Source organism: Larimichthys crocea, chromosome XXI, assembly GCF_000972845.2.
Source record: "Larimichthys crocea isolate SSNF chromosome XXI, L_crocea_2.0, whole genome shotgun sequence".
NCBI lineage: Eukaryota > Metazoa > Chordata > Actinopteri > Sciaenidae > Larimichthys > Larimichthys crocea.
The window spans coordinates 5,215,855-5,235,121 of NC_040031.1; the positions used below are offsets into that span (position 1 = coordinate 5,215,855).

Here is a 19,267-nt window from a genome sequence, read left to right on the forward strand (position 1 = left end):
CACAGAATTTTTAATAATAAAAATGCATGAGTGGTGTTTGAAACATTAATTCACAAATCAAGACTGACAATGTGTTTTGTGCTACTACTGTGTTTAAAACAAACAGATAAAGGTGACTGATGTTTTTTTTGTATGAAATCAAAATGTTTGAACAGAACGTGCTAGGATGGATTTCAGCAGCTCGGTGGTAGTTTTGTTTTGTCGTTATCTTAAGGCCACTGTGTGGAATAACAAGGTCAGAGCAGACGTGTAGACTACTCACACACACACAGACACACACACACACACACACAAGGATGTACCAATAATTCCAATCGAATGTGTTTTGAGGACATGTAGCCACCGCAGGAAAACAACAATGTCACAAAACAACAATATCTGTCAATCAAACTGATATTGCTATACTAATATTCTAAATCAGTTTGTTTTTGCAGCATCATGAATTGTCCTGGGTCTATTGGCCTTAAATTGTGCTTATGCCACTGATGCAAATGTCACTCAAATACAGCATCCCTATTAAACAATGAATTTCACTAGGATCCGTCAAGAATTTCGATCTAAGTTTGACTTTAATATTTCTGTTTCCTCTAAAGTAAATTGTGTCTACTGCAATTTCTTGATTTATACTTGATACAAACAGGTAGGTAGAGATCATATTTGGTAAAGAACTCATACAATGTATATGTACCACAAGTAACTAAGACAAAGACATAACTCCTTGATGACTTACTCATCAAAGAATACCTGATACGTCAGCTGAGCTAGCATCTTCAGCACCGCTAGAGTCAGGAAGCAAGCTACCAGACCAGCATGATGTTGAAAGACAAAGACAAATCCACATCTGGAAGGTCCCAAACACAAGCTTGCACTTGTAAGGGAAGTGTGAACTGAGCCCACAGGCATTCATTAAGCCAGCATTTTCACAGATCAAAATAAAAAGACATGTTAGTTTGTTCTGGTCCCCAGGCTGCACAGGCTACTCTTTGTGTCTTACAGTGAGGTTTCCTTGGATTCTGGCAAAACCGGTTGGAAGGTCAAGATCTCTGTGAAGGTGTGACCTAAAGAAAGAGGCACAACAGGAAACTGATCAATAAAACAGCTCATATTGTCTTTCTTCTTTCCCCTTCACCCTTCATCCTTTAATAAATTTTTCCCTTCTTCTTTGCAACCATAATCAGTCAAACAGCTCCTTCTCTTCATCCTTACGTTTCCACTGGGCCAGGGGCAGGTCTGTGTTGTCTAGCGAGTGGTCGTACGGCTGCGCTTCTGTCTCCTCCTCTGGTTCCCTGAACTCAGTGAAGTAAGGCAGCTTGAGAGCCTCTGTAGCGGTTACCCTGCACTCAGGATCCAGCAGTAACATGCGCTCCAGCACAGACACGGCTGAGGTCAGAGAGGACACAGGTAATCAAATCACAGTTTGACTATCTAAATGAAAATAGATAAAAAAAGGAAAGCACATTTTACCTTGTGGATTAGTTGTGGAAAACACTTTCTGAAGATCTTTCTTTTCCACTTTTGGAAGACTTTTAATGTAGCTCTTAGCCTAAAAGAAGAAATGAATACATTTAATGTGGCATAAATCATTTTAACCATAACAAAGCTCTGTCTTTGTGTGTTTATATGCACATGAACTTAAAGATGCTTATGGAGCACGATTGGTCTTGAACGTGTTGCATGTTCTGAACTCACGTCCTCAGATTCAAGTTTTGATATAAATTCCTGAGTTGGTGTTCCTGTGGTCTTCATGATCTCAGTCAGCTGATCTAGGTCTGTGGACCAGGGGTCAAGGTTCAAATGTCATGTATAAAATAATTCTTGATGATGGTCTTTTCTCTCTATGAATGTCTGTAAGATGTTAGTGGAAGAGGTCAGTAACTTAGAAGGATACGGTCGCTGCCTTTAAAAAGGGGTTTTCCTTGCAGCATCTCTGCCATGATGCAGCCAACAGACCAAATGTCCACTGAAGAAGAAGAAAACAATAAAACATTTCAGACCTTCAGTGATCAGCAGAAAAAGATGCATGAATTCTCTATCGAAACGCCTGTATTGGAAGGTAAGGTGGTAAAAGATCGCCACCTAGCGGATTATGTTGATTAATACCAACAATAGTATACCAATACTAACAAAGGTGAACAAAGTGTTGAACAAAGCTTTTTAACACCACATCTGAATACTTTGGTACAAACCCCAGCTCAGCATTGTTTAGAAATGTATTTCTATGCTTATTTTATAGTTATGTATAGTTTTTACAGCAGAGTTTGTATTTGATAAAGTCATAAAGGAGGAATTAAAGCAACATTGTGTAACTCTTCCACCATAAAATAATTGATTTTAAACCTTTAACATGCTACATTGACTGAATGGTGTCTCTGTCATTTCCACTCTGCCCCGTACACCTGTTCTTGTACTGTATAATTTGCACTGTAAGACACTTTATGGCACAAAGTCTTTATGGCAAAATGTTTTCTGGTTTCCATCTGATGTCTTCCTGCTTCCCCACATCAATTCTCTGTGATTTGCAGTTTCATGATGGGACAGTAAAGTAAACTGCTGCCACCTTTAGCTTCAGTTAACTATTGTTAGCTCAGTTTGTTAGCTCAGTGCACTGGGGAAGTGTTAGTGTTTGTACCACAGGAGTTTAGGACCACTAGGAAATGAAGGTCTGAGGTTATAACTGGAAGCTATATCACAGAAATACCACTTTCTATGCAATGAAGAGTCAATACTAATTTCTTTACTGACTGTAGGCTCAATAGACCAGAATCTGCTTCAAGCACGAGACAGGCAAGATATCATTAGGGGAAAGTACCAAAGCTTCAAGACTGTCTGTGCACTGGAGGTTGCCAGAGTGGGAAATGTAGTAACCCATTAGCAGAAGCAGAAGGTTTGAACTGAGGGCAAGTGAGTATACCAAAACAACTAATTCATGCCACCATCATAAAATAACATAAGGATTCAGTGCTAATGGAGAGCACTGAACATGACACAGTGATAAAAGATGACAGTGTGAGTTCCTTTAATTATCTCTTCATTACCAGTCTGAGTGTAGTGCATCCAGCTCAGGATCACCTCGGGGGCTCTGTACCATCGAGTCACCACATACCCCGTCATCTCACTGTCCGCCTGCCGCGCCAGACCAAAGTCCAAGATCTGACAGAACATGAAATGAAACACTGCAAAATGTACATCTTACTCACACAGAGGTAACAGGTCTAAGAATAAGGATGGTTTTATAGTTATAGATGGCCCATTTTTCAATTCTATCTGTAATTAAAACACAAATCTAGAAATGAAGAAACATAGCACAAGTTAACTTCTTAACACAGTTATATATTTAAATTCTATGCAAATGTTTCATTTCTCTGTACATATTTAAGTCAGAGTTATCTCAGGTTCATTTTAACATATGGCTACAGTGTTATAGGTTAATGTATGTTTAATGTATGTTCGCATGCTGCTACTGGATGCTTGAATCTATGAATTTATCTACATGATGGGTTGTTTTTGTTTGGGTTGTCACGTCATTGTACCTTGAGCTCACAATCTTGATTGATGGCAAGATTTCCTGGTTTGAGGTCCTGCAAAAGTTGATATGAAAAGATGAACTATGACTACGAAGACAGGACAAGAAACACCAACTCCCTTTACAATGAGGCAACAATGTGTGAACACAATCTTTATCATATAAATATGGTGGAAAGACAAGAGACAACTTACCCTGTGAATTATACCAGCAGAATGAATATACTGTAATAAAAGAATAAAACAGAAGTTTAATCAACAAAACAATCACGTGGTAAAGTAATAAATTGTCCACATGCATGATAGTAGAGTAGAGTTCTTCACCTTAAGCCCTTTGAGCATTTGATAAACCAAATACTGAATCTTGTCTTCTGACAGCTTGTGCAGCTTCATCAGCTTCCCCAGATCCGTCCCCATGAACGGCATCACCAGATAACTTGAGGAAGGAGGAAACAATATGAGCAGGATACTTTTCAACTGGATGTGAAATTATTTGGGGTAGGCAGATATAGCACAGCATGGAGTGCACTTACAAATCATGAAATATGTCCAGGGAGAGGTCAGCAGTAAACACATCTAAAAGGCCGATCACCTGCAGACAGAGATAAACAATATATTGGAAACTCCATCTACTCAATCCAGTAAACTTTGCAACTGATGTAAGATACAGTTAAGACCTGGATGCCTGTGTCTCACATTTTCATGTTTCATGTGTTTGAGAAGCCTCAGCTCCCTGTAGGCCCGCTTGGCAAAGAGTTCTGACTGGAAAGGCCTGTAGAGCTTCTTAATGGCCACTTTGGTTCCTGTTCTGGAGTCCACTGCTGAGCTGAGGGGGCGAGAACATATCAGAGAGTGTGAGACAAAATACATAGCTCCAATTTTCCAAAGAACATCACCTGATTTGTAACAGGATCAGTGGGAGGAAATAATAATCCAATCCAGGAACTCCCCTGTGATCAATGGTGGGGGAATGATATCTCTCTCCCTATCCTGTCATCTGAGTATTTCATTTAGGGTTTATCGCTTATCTTGTGATCAGGAATGTTCACTATAAGCCCAAACCTGTGTTTACATACACACACCTACACACAGTACCCTAGCCTATCTCCTTCCCTCATCTGGTACGTCCAGCAGTGTTCTGGCTGTAGCAGGCGGATCCATCTCCAGCTTGCATTCGACCACAGATGTTCAGAGTTGTTCGTGTGTTATTAAGCTGCATTGAGTCAGTTGTGGGCTGTCTAGTAGCCGCCCACAGAGTTAATCATTTATAACAAAGGGGCCGCATACGGTGAGACGCACAGAGGTGCTTGAAAAGCTGCTGTTCGTTGTTGTGTACCAGTAAACCTGAACGAGCGCACCCAGTTCACCCCGAACCACCCATGCGCTCCTCGTAATTCAATAATCTAAGATTTGACTAGAGGTGTCGGGATGTTTGTGCCGTAGTTAAGGTGTCGGTGCAAGTGTCTCCATCATATAAGGAAGTGAAGCAGCATGTGTTCAGCGGAGCGCAGATACTTTTTCTTTTGTTCAGTTGTGGCACAGCTCGGCTGCCTGTGTGGCACCATCTGTTCCGTCGCTTTCTTTTGTTACCGTGCGCCTCGCCATACATAAACCAGCAGCAGTGTGATCGGGGTTACAGCTTCATCCAGTTAAGCACAATTCACTTACCATACCGTCCCGTACGCTCCGGTCCCCACCTGCTTCAGATCCCGGTACCGCTCCGGTACTTCCCATGTGGTTTTATTGACATCTTGCCGGTAATAACCGGGTCTAACACGTTTAGACATCCTAATTACTACAAAAAAATAATCAAATAACAAGTCTAGAAGATCTTCTTCTTTTGTTGATTTGTCTCTTCCGTCGCTACACACCCATTGTCCCAGATCCCACCTATGCGCTCACCCTCGATCATTGCGCAGCTCTGCATGTCAGCAGCTCAGGGCGCACCCTGAGGTCACATAAAGCCACTCCCGAGCCCTGCTGGAGGCCTACAATTAAAGGTGACAAGGAAACTGGAATGTGAGTAATACGAGACTGGGCTAACAACGTGACTTTGAAATCCGTTGGTAGGTGCGCACTGTTTGGATAACCTGAAAGTCTGCTGGATTGAGATAGATAGTATACCTCACTGTAGGTTACGTTCCTCAGTGCTGCGAGAAAATGCTTGAGACTTGCTGGGGCATGAACACTACTGACGCCCTGGGGTGTAGACACATAGCTACGTGGTTGAAGAGACAAAATACTGGTTTCATGCGTTCAAGAAACCAGGAAACAGAACAAGGAAACAAGGAACAAGGAAACAGTAGCTGATATAAATGATTTTAAAAAGTAAATCCAGCTGTCAGGTGTGCAAAATAAAAAGGGACACTCTCTATAGGTTGCTCAGTTTATTAGAACACGTTAAGGCTACAATTATAGAATAGCTTAACTAAAAAAAAATCATATTTATCAAAATAAAATAATCTCATTTTAAGTCCATTTCTTGCCTTTATGTGGAACCAGCTTTAATGGTTTATTTTGAATTCATTTGTCAGACCAACTGATTCAAATAGTGCATGTTATGACTGATGTGATTCATGAATGGCGGTGAAGGTTTGTTTTTCCCTTTTGACAGATTCACACCTGATAGCATCACATTTGTGGCTCAATGTGTAGTGAGCTTCCCCTGTTAAGTTTGCATGGTCCTGACTAAAAAAGCCATAATATAACATGCGGTTCTCATTTTTACTTTGTTGACTCTGGACTTCATTGTAGCTCAGTGCCCACTGACACATGTTAGATAACAGAAAATGGTTATGTTTGTTTAAAGCGGTGCTCTGACAAGCGGCAAAAAATGTTTTCTATTCTAGGACAATATGTTGTGCATGTGTCTACTGCGGCTTTAAAGATCAAGTTTCACTTTCACCCACATATATGTGCCAAAATCACCTCCTGCTTTCTCACTGTCTCTCTCACACTCACACTCACACTCACACACATTATTTGGTATATGTTGAGGTGACACCTCACAGTTTGTCAGAGTCAGACAGGCCACTGTAGGACTTGTTGTCTGAGTCGTCATTAATAAGTGAACACCAAGCAGACAGGGATCAAGCCGAGGGGCTTTTTTGTAAAGTTTCCAAAATGCTTTTGGATGTAATGCAATCTTTTGTTGTATGTCTTTCTTTAACGGTAATGTTTCTTGTTTTTTCCCCCTCACTTAATGCCTCTGGGATTCAGTGACATCCACAAAAATACCACCTTAAAAATGTTGCTGTGGATATTTGGATCTGTCAATCCCTTGGTCTATCAAATTCCACATATTCAGTAAATTCTGATGTAAAAGCACGCTGTAACATCCTGTTTGAAGCAAAAATGTCAAGTCATGGAATAAAATAATCACTTCAAAGCTATTTCCTGGCACATATCATATATTGTGAAAAAGAATGTTTTCCCCTGTCTGCTTTGATTCATCTAGGTAACCTATGAGGTGTCGTGCCTCATTCTAGCTTCCCTGACGCTGCCTGCCAAAGTATTAGAGAGTTGCACAGTGAATGGAATAGAGGGGGGTGATATAAAAGGTAAACCCAATAAACTCTCTTAACACTTTAGGCAGGAAAGTCAAGGAAGTTATTACGAAGATCATGTGACACAGATTTCATGTGCCCAGGATGGAGGCTTGCTGTCGTAAGGGACAGGATTTCTGGCTGTAGATGTAGACGCAGCCTCTTGCTGCTGTTCCTCTCCTTCGTCCCTCTCCCCTCGTTCAGCTGACTCTCCTTTGCCCGCCCACGCAGGTAGTTCAAGACCTGGCTGCAAAGAGAAAGGCTTCTCCAGAACTTTGAGGACCCGCTGGACCTGCAGAGAGGACATGAGACATCCTCAAATATCCTGAAAGTAAAATGCTGAAGCGGAGGTGATCCAACGGGAAACACCTTCTGATATGATTTTAATTATTTCAGATGAACAGCAGTTGAAACTGACACAAGGATGTGGTAATATGACATCTAATTGTATCAAACCAAAAGACAAGAACGCCACAGTGGATCCAAGCCTGACCTCAGAGAAGTCTCCATTCTCAGCAGCCTCAATTGCATTCTGGGCAATGTAGTTCCTGAGTATCACACGAGGGTTAGTGCCGTCCATCACCCTCACCCTCTCCTCCTGCACGGCCTGCACATCACTCTGGCCTTCCAGCTCCTGAGCCAGACGCTTCCTGTAGCAGAGATAACAAAAGTTTACAGTGATTACTGACTCAACACCCCATTTCCTCCTCTTTCTCTCTGCCCGCTCCCCCTTTATCAGTCACACTTCCACGCACCACCATCCACCCAAAAAGTCTCTCATCCGGTCCATGCAACTCCTCCACCCTCTACTCTTGTTGTACTTGCCAGCTGCGTGTCTTTTTCATCATTTCCTTTAGATACCGTCCTTTTCCTTCCCTCTATCCGCCTATTTACTTTTCCCTCCAGATCTCACCTATAGCGTGTGATCCAGTGGCTCCACTCCTCAGCATGTTTGGTTTTCAGCTCCTCCTGGCTGGTCTCCGTCAGGTCTTTCAATTTGCTGAGTCTGTCTAACTGCCTCGCAATTGTTGCCCTGTCTGAGATCATCTGGAACAGCGCTGGATTGCTTTGAGCCATGGAGAGGAGCATCGCCAGCTCACTGTCAACAGGAATCACAACAGTTATAATCTTTATCGGCATGTTGGAGAAAGCAGAGCGCACTGATGCTGCCGGTGCTGGCAATTCACATTTTTAACAGTTGTTAGATATGAGGCAACAAAAGAAAGACATGATTATCTTTATGCTGCATTCGGCCTGCACACAGAAAAGATTAGGGAAGGCAGGAAATCAGATAACTTGCTTAGATTCGCTTCTCCTCTTACTCTAAATCTGATGTCTACATTTACCTGAAAGTGAAATGCTGAAGCTGAGGTGAGCGAAAGGGATCAGTGTAACTTAAGTAAGTAAATTCTAGCATCTTGTAGCTCATTGTTTTGATTTTAAAACCTACAACTTTATTGTTTTGTCCTCACTGCTTTCTCTAACCCGACATCCTCTTTCCACTATCATTAGGCAGCTTGTTTTTAGCAAGACACCTCAGGTAAAACCAGTGTATGCTACCTGCCAAGCACCAAACAGCAGACCAACAAAGTTAGTGACCACGTGGGGCACATAGTGAAGCATTTGCCAGCTAGAGGGCCAAATATTTCCCTCAGGAGTTGGCGAGACTCATTATGATGTAAAGGATGAAGTGAATATTGGACTTGCCAACTGGCCAGGAGCACATTTCCCAATTAACATTTATGTTGCTCCGTGTGAGCTGAATATCTAATTAGGCAATTGTTTGCTGACACTTTCTCCATATTAACTTTAAACTGTGATGTCAGTGTTGGCAAAGTTGTGTTCACACCCCTTTCTGCTGTTCTCAAGTGACCAAAACGCCTGTTACACCTGTTTCCGTCACAATGCTACTGAACATGACCAATCATTTTAAGTGCCACTAGTGGCACCAAGAGGCTGTGATGTGCATGACATCAAACAAAACAAAGGTTCTGGCCGGTTTGAACATAGTACTAATAATAAATAACAAATATATTAAATAATAATGTTACAGATTTTGTCCTATAGGTGGTACTAAAAGACCGGCAATCGGCACATCACATGCCCTGGGGAAGTGTGTAAGATAACTTGCTTCTCTAACAGCACAAAAACCTTTAAGAATCTTGGCTTTGGTAAAACATGTTCAGGTTATTTGGTCTCTCTAGCTGCATTTACCATGATAGTCCTGATTCCTCATTCTAAAAAGAGTACACTGGGTTTTATTGTGCGTGTCTGCATTTCTGTAATAGTACAAAATGGACAAAACAGTTTGTTTATACACTGTGCATCTCACCGGGGATCCATTGTGAGTTTGTTGGCAGCCTTGAGCTCCTCTAAGGAGGCACACTGCTCCAGCAGAAGGTCTGTGGCTTTCTTGATGAGGTCCTCCCCTGCCTCACCTTCTCCCTCAGTGGGACAGGAAATCTGACTCAAGCTGCGGAAGGTGTTGGTGAAGTCAGCACCTGGGGTGGGGGTAGGGCAGAGAATCTTACAACACCACCAGATTGTTCAAATCATTTTCATATTTTATATGTAATGTATGTATGTATACATTGTATTCTCCAACTCTTTGCCCTCCCATTTCCATCCCACCTGTGTTGTGCATGGTCTGCAGCAACTCAGTGATCAGGATCTCGTCCTCAGGCTCGGCCTTCTTCAACAAGCCCAGCTTCTTCCTCATATTCTCTAGGTAGAAGCCGTTATACAGAGCCATGTACTCATCAATGGCGGCTTCAGCGCGGTCTGGTGGCAGCTCTGGGGCGAGAGCCTCTGCCAGCTTCACCAGGTTCCACCTGCAGACAGCTGGCTGGGCCTGGTACGAGTATCGACCAGAGTTGTCAGAGGCGTTGCAAATGAAGTCTGGATCAAACCTAAGAGGGAGAAGCAAAGGTGTCTTTAATGAGTTTAATGAGGGGTGGAGATTTCATACCATGCTGCAGCAGCAACAAAATAAGACTCTTTAATTGATTTCACCAATTTTGTCTGACCTGTCCATGAAGCCATATGGACCATAGTCCAGTGTGAGTCCCAGGATGCTCATGTTGTCTGTGTTCAGGACTCCATGGCAGAAACCGACACACTGCCACTGAGCCACGAGTCGAGCCGTACGGAGCATCACCTACAGACAGACAGGAAGGAGACAGAAATCTAACATTAGAGTGTGGAGACGAAAACAGATCCTGTGGGAAGATGATGCCATTTCATACTAATTCAATGAGGAAAATGTCAAAAGTCTGTATTCAGAGTTTAATGGCTAGGTAATCTCATATTGTGCAGAGGGCACAGTGACACAGCACATGCAGCCACTGAACTATCTACAGCAGCTTAACAGGATAAGAGGATCCAAATGTTCCTGGCTGCGAACTGTAACGCCAGGCCTCGGATCTGCAAAGTATTTCACTGACTGAAATTTGTGTTTGCCGAGTATGAGAAGAGTGTCACTTGTGTGCTCTGACCTCTCTGAAGAAAGCCACATTCCTCTCCACCCTATCAGGGTAATTCTGCTGGATCTCGGGGTAAAACATCTCAATGACATAATCCATCATCTGTCCTCTGATCTCATCACGTCCACAGCTGGGACCGCGGCGGCCGGTGAACTCGTCGGCCTGCTTGAAGATCTCAAAAGACCCAAACCTGCTCAGAGAGTCCACAGATTAAGACAAACAACTCTTACACGTATGGAGAAAGTCCATGACAGATGAAAGGGGGCGACAATGACCTGAGGAAGGTGGGAGCGATACGGAGGACCACAGAGCATCTCTCGTGGCGAGGATGCCCGCTGTAGTACACGTCTCGTATGACCTTGCTGTCAGAGGTCACGATGGAGCCTGCTCTGGTGGTGGGAATACCCAGGAAGAACATCACCTCGCTGCACAGGAACTCTCTTATACTCGAGCGCAGGACTTTACGGCCATCAGCTTGCCTATAGAAGACAGAATGGATCATGTTTTCCTGATTTTTGCATATGAAGTTAGACAACAAACATCTTATCTGCCACTTTTAAACCACATCTGCTATTTTAGACATTCTGTATAGCTTTTAAAAACACAATGAAGGAATACCTGGAATAAGGAGTCAGTCCGGCTCCTTTCACCTGAATCTCCCACCGACCGCTCGGATTATCCCGCAGCTGCTCGGGATCGTGGCCGGGTGGCACCTTCACCTCCCCGAGGTAGCATGCCGCCCCGTCGCCCAGCTGCCCGGCGAACTGTCCGAACTGGTGTCCGCAGTAGCAGTGAGCAGCAGGCTCGGATCCAGGCATAACTTTGGATCCGCTGAGATACTCCGGTCCGAGCGGATCGTCCATGACCTCCTCACCGCTGAGCCCCAGCAGCGCCAGGGCTTCATGGGACACAGCCACGAACCGGGGATTGACCAGCGGCTGCGGCTTCACCAGGGAGAAACACGCTCCCTTCACCTGCCGCACCCCGGGCTCCTCGGAGGTGTCCAGGGGAAGTTTTCTCAGCACGACGTTGTCAAAGTCGAGCCGCTCCAGCGGGGAACGACTCATAGCCAGACCCATGTCGTCCATGCCGACCGAACAGAAGAGCCTGACCGCGGACACACCGGGGAGGAAGATGCGTGACAGTCCCAGCCGAGGTCTTAAATAAGCCATGCAACCGGGGCCATCTGTCCGTTTATGTCGCTGGCGCAGTTATAACGTGGTTACCAGTCATGCTTTCATAATCCTGAAGTTACGACGGATGTTTGCGAGACAACCGGTGTAACATTATTATTTGTCCGACTGGAAACGAACATGAACGACGGATCGAAACTCAAATATCAAACCAAGTTAATGTTGAAATCATTATAAATATACAGCGACATATAACATCATTATATCCTCACTAATATATATCATTTTAATACAATAAAATGACTCTGACATGGTTAAGAAACTTGATTAACACTGTATGATGTAATATTATGTAATATACTGCAAGAGTGTTTATAAAAACATAATATTTGGAGGCAAATATACCTTATCTTTACTTTTTTAATAATTCCTTACAGAAGTTAGGATTTAATGTTTGGTTTGGGTAACAATGACAGTACCACACAAGGGTGTGGGGGTAAAATACAAGCTTTCATACAGTTTTCTCTTGGCAATTCTCAAAACACACAGCGGATTAAACATTTGGAAATGATGTGGGAGCGAGACATGTTTGACTGTATGATACTGCTGATGGTCTGAGAGGATTTAATACAGCTTTTCACCACTTCTTTAATATCCTCCTTACTTGAAGACAACCTGTTTATCAATTGGAAGACGTCGGAGTTAATGTGTGTGGATAACTTGCGAGTGGTTTCATTATGTTTGTAAGATGAAATGGCACTGCTTCATTTAACAAATTAGAGACAGTAAATCCTTCCATATTTCTTAATTATACATCTAAATAATTACAGAGTACCGTACATAAAATCACTTAAAATTAAGATTGGGGAATACTGTTTTATAACCATGTAAATCTCAATAAAATGTTGGATTTATTGGGACCTCATCTACATACTCCAGGGAGGTCATGTAGCCAATTCAAGGTGCAATAAGAGGCTCTGTACTGTGGATACAGGTCATTGCCTCAGCAGAGGAGGCAATCTGATGGTCAAAGGCAGCAGTGATAGCAGTGTAAGGCTGTACCTCCCAATTCTGACCAGTCTAAACTGTCAGCTTTCCTCATAGTCGTCAAAAGTCCAGAACAAATTTCTCTGAGAAATCCTTCATTCAATCCTTAATCTGAATGAAACAAAACCAACTGCCTATTCATCATCTCAATCGCCATTTTACAATCAGCTGATAATGCATATATCATAGTACAAGCAGCTGGTGCGCTGAATTACAGACGTTCTCATGTGAAGGTGTTAAGAGATGGTTTTCTGTACAAGATGCATACTTTTGTGTCCGGTATGGACTTTTACTCAAGAGGTGGAGCCAGTTCAAGCCAATGTCAAATACAAATACAAGATTAATGCTTTGCTCCCTCTGAGGCACATTAAAAACTGTCCTCTGTCGGGTTTCTGTTGAATGTGTGTGTGACTGTAAAATGAAGGGGCTGTGGTACCGTTTCAATTGAAACCAAGACAACACAAACTACAATCTATTTTCAGGGCAACGGTATTTATAAAAGAAGCCTATCATATCATTATATAAGACAGAATATTAGAAACTTGCATTGACCATTTGTTTGTATGTGTAAGATGCATATAACACACATTTTTGCCATTCATTGAGTTCACCATTAGCCCTTACTGCTGCAATATGAGGCACTTGTCTGTTGATGTGGGCAGGACTGTGCATGTGGGAAATAAGTTTTGTCTTTGTCTAATCTTGTATGTGAGTATTGAAGAATATGCACTTCAAACAGCAGATGTTTTAACCTCACATCATGGCGCACCTCCTCCTAAAGAGCTCCTATATGACTATATTTTTGTGGTGCGTTTATTATATTTATGACTTGATGTTTCACTTTCTTTTCCCTCCCCATAGGCTGCATGTACAGTACAAGACTCTACCAGTCTCTTATAAAGTGCTGGACTTGAAGTGGGCCATTTACCAAAAGTGCTGGTTGGCACTGGAAGAGGAGGAGACAGCGATAGAAAAGTGTGCCTCTAGGAAAACGGCTCAGTCATATCAGGGCAGGTGACTGAAGGTGACTCCAATGATACTGTCAAATAAAAACTCTAAGTTATTTAAAGGAATGGTGAAGGGGAAAACTGTAAATCTGTTCAAAAAGGAATTACTGGCATTTGTAAACCTTACAAAATGCAGGATTTGCACAAAATATGAAAGAAGACAAAGAGTACTGTCATGGTTTCTTTGGCAGTACGGCCCTGCTGCGTCTACAGGGACATCAATACGAGGTGGGAGGCTATTAACTCCCTGAGGTCCTTGTTAGTTCATCGTGTGGGCTGGTGAAAAATTTCCTCCAGCCTCACTTCCTGTTTTTTTAAGGCCATTGGTGATAGATGCATTGTTTTAAGAGATCAACGGTCGTGTCACTGATGGCTCGGAGAGGACCAGTGGGTGTCAAGCAGGGGGTGGCCGCAGAGTTTCCATTAAAGATTGGACCGCAGGTAAAGACAGCAGGGCTCTGCCCAAACCCCCTCCAGCACGGTAGCAGGCGTATCCCAGCATTCCCATCATGACACCCTTTATGACAGTGCACAACACCCAGCCAAAACGTGAGGGAGGTGCAACACTGAGGAAGAGACACACAGGCATACTGTATGAGCAGCTGTGGAACGGTCAAGACACAATTAAAGTTTTGATTACTGACTTTCTGTGATGTATCGTTTTAAAAAACAAGACAAACATACCTCATGATTTCATTAATGTTGAGCTGCTTCTCCCAGTTTCTTTCTATGCCAGGGACATGACCCATCCCTACAACTCCCACCACCACAGCAGGCACTTCTACACAGAAGTAATAAAATGAAAAGCACAGGTTATCTCTTGACCATCACTTTAAAGCATATTTTAAAAATGTAATCAAGATAGATTCCAGTATAAATGACAGATGAACAAGTTCTGAATGTCTGGATTCTCCCTTTTTTTAACCAGATCAAACGCACTATTAAACAAAGTACAGCATGATTTACAAAGCGTTCATTTCTGTGGTCAGGACAGACGATGCAGAATCTGCTTGTAAGCAGAGAAAAACTGTAAAAAAAGCCCCAATGTTTCTGTGAAATATAGTCTTAAATGTGACCCTTTTCGTATATAATATGACTAAGCATTTCCACAAACTCTGTAGCATTCAAACCACATTATCATTAGTGGTCGGTGAATTACGCAACAATTCAGAAACAAATTTGATGACAGATATGCACAGTAAGTTGACTAAAGTAAAACTTCAGGCAAAGGAATGCAATTCTGACAATACATTTAGAAAACAAAATTAAAATGAATTAATGTTCAGTTACAATAAGAAATGTATGTATAAAACAATAAAATGAAAATGGGAAAACATAAGACTACTATATGCATATATATTAACAGTGTAATACGTACTCTGGGCATTAGAGGGGGCCTCCACACAGCGTGTAGCCTGGCGGAGCGTGTGCGTGAGGTAGATGTCTCGTTCAGCCACGATGGTCTGGTGGAGAGCAGGAAACTCGCCGATCATCTCTGACATGGTCTGCTCCAGCAGGTCCTTCTGTTTGCACTTCTCTACGTCCTCTTTACTAAACACACAACAGAGTTCAAACACAGTTGCTGCTGATCATGTAGTATCTTGGTTATGACAGCTGTATATACAGTAGCCTAAGATATTTTTTCTCAAATTTTTTTTTGGTTTGTTTTTGAAACATTTTTAGGGCTTTTAGGTCTTCTATTAAAAGTCTTTATCAAAACAAAAAACGTCTTTTTTGTAAGGTGAAAACTGTTATTTTTTACTGTTTACGATACAAAAGCAAAAGATCCAAGATCCAGCCACTAAACTGGAGCATGTCTCTAGTGAATGGTGAGCTTTTTTTTTTTTTAAGGCTGTGAGATTTGCCTGAAAAAGTAGCTTTCAAAACATACTTCTAAGCTTTAAGAGTCATTTTAAGGCTCAAACCAATCCAAGAGATATTCAAAGATGAACACACAATAACTTGCTGCAGAAAGCTTCCAGTCAGATCTCAAAGACACAGGACGTTTAAAGAATTGGCAGAGTTGAATGTACTCTGGAAAATGTGTGTGGGCGCACATTCCCGAGTTTAAAATAGAACACACAGATCGACAGATAGATGCTCACACACACTGTTACAACATTTTTTCCCAGGCAAAAACTGTCCAACGTTAAATGTTTGCTATCTTCACATTTCATAATTATTTAATATCTAACTTTTTATTACAACTCAAAATTATTACAACTATTATAACTTTTTCTTTACCCTTTTAAACTTTTAAACAAAATGGAAACCTCCTCCACCTCTCAGTTTCTAATCCATCTGGTGAGCACAGTAACCCATCCGTCCAAAAATACTTTCTGCTCAATGAGATCTCTCATTTCCCTCCAAAATCTAGCAGTATCCACATTCTTGGGTCAGGTGAGTAGCAATGTACAGTATCCGGTTAAGGGCATACCGATCATGTGGATAATCACGGGACATGTATATTTCTGAATCCAGTATAAAATACAGTACATCTCGGGTGTAATAAGAAAGACAGTCTTGCAACACTGTGTGGTATGACATAAAGTGACTAAGGTGAGCTTATACCTGATTGGGTCTGACAAAAAGCAAAGACCCCATGCCAGACGGGCCTTCTGCCACAGACTGAGAGCAGCAATGGCCCTCTTAAACGTCACAGGGATCGGCCTGTCCCCAAGGTGAAATTTACAGAATGGCACCCGTCCAGCCTGTGTGCAGAGAAGAAAATCAACAATACGTAAAAAAATAAAAAATAAAAAAACTGAAACTATCAGTGATCTTTTTTCCTTCTTCAACTTCTTTTCTGTGTGTTTTACCTCTTTGAAGGCTTCTCTAAACTCTCCTCCAGGAGCCATGCCCAGCTGCTCCGTGATGTGTGCGGAAACTTTAAGCAGGAGGATCTGCATCAGGCCGGACATCAGTCCATTCTGTCAAACACAGAGGGCAGAAAGAAGCGTTCATAAAAACACAGATGTGCATTCAGCGGCTATTCATTAAATCCGTTTTATGGATTTATATAACCAAAGCTGTGGAAAACCAAAAAGAGAAAACAAAAATTACAACACAAATGCAGAATAGACTAAAATCTCTTTACTGACACCTAATCCTGTTTGTCCATCATACATCGGTGATGTTTATTCGTCCATTAACAACAAGGACATGCTGCAATCCCCTTAGCTTAGCTTTCTGCCCATCATAGGATAAGAGCCTAAACTCCATTACTGCCTTATTCAGAATAAACAGCTCCCTCACTGTCTTTGTTGTACTGTTACCCTTTCTACTCCTCTCCATTTTATATTCTCTCGCTGTTTTCACACTACCATCATTGTTCATTCCCAACCATTCTGAAATCCACACCTGTTTGATGGCCTGCTGAACCTTATCCAGGTTGATGTCTTTGGCTTCCCTCAACAGTGTATTCTCGTCCATCTTCAGCATAGACACCCTGTACTGGCACAGCTCCACCACCACAACGTCTGGCTGCACAGCGCGAATCGTCTTTGTGTAAGAGAGAGAGAGAGAGAGCCGTGGGTAAGTAAGATAAGAAACAGAGAGAGAGCATAAGAGGGTACAAGACAGACAAAGGGCAAATGAGCAGTGAGAGAGGAAGTTAGGACAAGAACAGTCATCATTTCAAGGTGCTACTCTGCAGCACTTCTCCACATTCACAGTATTACTCCATTGTTTCACTGACAATTCACAGCGTATCACAGTTTTAAAGAGGTGTCAGTGAAAAAGTAGACTGTAAAAATCCTGTTCTCAGCGGCTCACCGTGGCCACATCCTTTTTGCTGCTGTCACTGAAATGGGCAGTGCCCACCAGGTACAGGAGGCTGCCATCAGGGGCAGTAAGACAAGTCACTGTCTCTGGAAGCTCAGGGGACGACTGGCGACGCTGGGATCGCAACTGCCAGAGCATCTCCATTGTTTCACCATCGGCTAAGCAGGAACGACAAAGTTAGAAAAATTCAAAAGGAAAAATAAGTATCTGATGTTTTAATATATCTATGATATATTAAAAAGGAAAGAAACATTGTGGTCTGTGGCTATCAGAAATTCTGCATGTCCTCTACCCAAAACTGAATTATCTAACTTTGATATTTTGACTTTAAAAACTAGTGAAAATAATTACAATCTGGTTAAAACCATGTAACGAAGTAAAACCTTCATTCTTAGGGGCACGATGTGTAATTATACTACGATAATCTAACTGTTGCAACATTAATCCGTTTCTTGTACAGAGTATTATTGCGCCACGTGGATTTAAATTAGCAACAAAAAAGGCTGCTGCAATTATACAGTCAATGAGCTGTCTAGTCTCAGACAATGTTGCACTTTTTTCTATTATACATAACATGTAGGGGGAAAAAAAAGAGGCGTTGCAACAACTTTCTGACGAAATACAACATACACACTGTGTTTATAAAAAGAAAAAGAAAAGAACAACGTACAGAGTCCTGGAGGTATACAAGGAGGGAGTTCCTCTTCTGAAGGATCCTCTGATGCACCAACTGACTCATCCTGCCAGACATTAAAAAAAAACAGCAAAACATATTTTACAAGGCATATTTGCATCACCCTAAGATTAAGGGATTATTCCTGTCAAAGCCAAGCCGGTTTGAGAAAGACAGGCTGATTGCACATGATTAGGTAAATTAAGTTTAAACCATTTAAAGAAATTAGCAACAATAAGATGTTTTTTTTAATATATACACACAGACTACTACTATCATTCATTCTCAGAGCTGCCCAGTGTGTCTCCTCACCCCAGAGCGAGCAGCACATCTGGCAAAACATCTCCTCTCTCACACAAACACACAAGTACGTAACTGTTACAAACCTCCGAGTTGTTGTCTTGATCCATGTCTGAAGCACTGAAAGCTGAGGGGGGGACGAAGACAGCGGTGAGACGTTCACTGACGGTGAGGCGTTCACTGACGGTGAGACGTTCACTGACAGATAACTGCTGCGTTCACTGACTGCTGACGTTGCTTAAAGTGGAACGGCAACGGACGCGGCTAACGGTTAAAGCGCCGACGTTAATAACACAAAGTGACGACTTTAACAGGTTTACGAGCATAATTAGACATTTACGAGGCTGTCACTGCGACTTAAGACGAGATAACGTAACACAAGAGCTAAAAAAAGAAAAAAAAAGAAGTGTCATGCCGGAGGCTGCTTTACAAATGAGCTAACGTTACTTCCAGGTACGGGACTGCTAAAAAAAAAAAATCATCGATCCGGCTAGCTACCGGATGATGAGAACAGCTAACTCAAGCTAACGTAGGCTAGCAAGACCCGGTAAGGATTTCATCAAATCATACACGTTATGACTGAATAATTTCACAACACATGCCGCCAACACCAAGTACAACACATTTGGTAATAAAGACGATGGTTGTCTAAAAACAAATGCGAACAACTTACCAAGCAAGCCAGCCCGTATGTTAGTGTGCTGCTCTTCGCCAGTACAGCAGTACAGCGCTCGGCTCAAACTGACAGCCGCAGTGCATCATGGTACATGTAGTC

At 42.3% G+C, this 19,267-nt stretch overlaps 3 protein-coding genes across 3 annotated transcripts; all 3 read right to left on the reverse strand.

Moving 5' to 3' along the window:
- On the reverse strand, window positions 1-5,766 carry mapk12a (mitogen-activated protein kinase 12a). Its single transcript, XM_010736895.3, has 12 exons — window positions 5,191-5,766; window positions 4,219-4,348; window positions 4,056-4,114; window positions 3,847-3,958; window positions 3,718-3,747; window positions 3,531-3,578; window positions 3,036-3,150; window positions 1,889-1,960; window positions 1,690-1,769; window positions 1,465-1,543; window positions 1,207-1,380; window positions 1-1,058 (listed from the first exon to the last, which is right to left on the reverse strand). Exons 1-12 carry the CDS (start codon window positions 5,307-5,309, stop codon window positions 991-993), a joined length of 1,086 nt encoding a protein of 361 aa, XP_010735197.1. The 5' UTR covers window positions 5,310-5,766; the 3' UTR covers window positions 1-990.
- Window positions 5,767-5,894: 128 nt separating this feature from the next.
- On the reverse strand, window positions 5,895-11,957 carry selenoo1 (selenoprotein O1). The gene is made up of 9 exons (XM_010736896.3): window positions 11,168-11,957; window positions 10,825-11,028; window positions 10,562-10,739; window positions 10,094-10,224; window positions 9,699-9,976; window positions 9,400-9,568; window positions 7,981-8,166; window positions 7,561-7,717; window positions 5,895-7,359 (listed from the first exon to the last, which is right to left on the reverse strand). The coding sequence occupies exons 1-9, from the start codon at window positions 11,719-11,721 to the stop codon at window positions 7,144-7,146; spliced, it is 2,073 nt and encodes a 690-aa protein (XP_010735198.3). The 5' UTR covers window positions 11,722-11,957; the 3' UTR covers window positions 5,895-7,143.
- A 136-nt stretch (window positions 11,958-12,093) lies between these two features.
- trabd (TraB domain containing) lies at window positions 12,094-19,257 on the reverse strand. The gene is made up of 10 exons (XM_010736897.3): window positions 19,166-19,257; window positions 18,579-18,619; window positions 18,190-18,259; window positions 17,511-17,677; window positions 17,097-17,237; window positions 16,556-16,666; window positions 16,308-16,447; window positions 15,115-15,287; window positions 14,421-14,517; window positions 12,094-14,302 (listed from the first exon to the last, which is right to left on the reverse strand). The coding sequence occupies exons 2-10, from the start codon at window positions 18,600-18,602 to the stop codon at window positions 14,131-14,133; spliced, it is 1,095 nt and encodes a 364-aa protein (XP_010735199.3). The 5' UTR covers window positions 18,603-18,619; window positions 19,166-19,257; the 3' UTR covers window positions 12,094-14,130.
- Between the last annotated feature and the right edge of the window lie 10 nt (window positions 19,258-19,267).

Excerpts from the sequence above, each read along its gene's own strand:
- mapk12a (XM_010736895.3), bottom strand. The coding sequence starts at position 5,309 with ATGTCTAAACGTGTTAGACCCGGTTATTACCGGCAAGATGTCAATAAA. Across the intron at positions 4,349-5,190 it reads GGAGCGTACGGGACGGTATG|CTCAGCAGTGGACTCCAGAA; the intron begins GTAAGTGAATTG and ends TCGCCCCCTCAG. Across the intron at positions 1,544-1,689 it reads CAAAACTTGAATCTGAGGAC|GCTAAGAGCTACATTAAAAG; the intron begins GTGAGTTCAGAA and ends TTCTTCTTTTAG.
- selenoo1 (XM_010736896.3), bottom strand. The coding sequence starts at position 11,721 with ATGGCTTATTTAAGACCTCGGCTGGGACTGTCACGCATCTTCCTCCCC. Across the intron at positions 10,740-10,824 it reads ATCGCTCCCACCTTCCTCAG|GTTTGGGTCTTTTGAGATCT; the intron begins GTCATTGTCGCC and ends CTCTCTGAGCAG. Across the intron at positions 9,977-10,093 it reads CCATATGGCTTCATGGACAG|GTTTGATCCAGACTTCATTT; the intron begins GTCAGACAAAAT and ends TCTCCCTCTTAG.
- trabd (XM_010736897.3), bottom strand. The coding sequence starts at position 18,602 with ATGGATCAAGACAACAACTCGGAG. Across the intron at positions 16,448-16,555 it reads TTAGAGAAGCCTTCAAAGAG|GCTGGACGGGTGCCATTCTG; the intron begins GTAAAACACACA and ends CTCTGCACACAG. Across the intron at positions 15,288-16,307 it reads TTTTTGTCAGACCCAATCAG|TAAAGAGGACGTAGAGAAGT; the intron begins GTATAAGCTCAC and ends TTGTGTGTTTAG.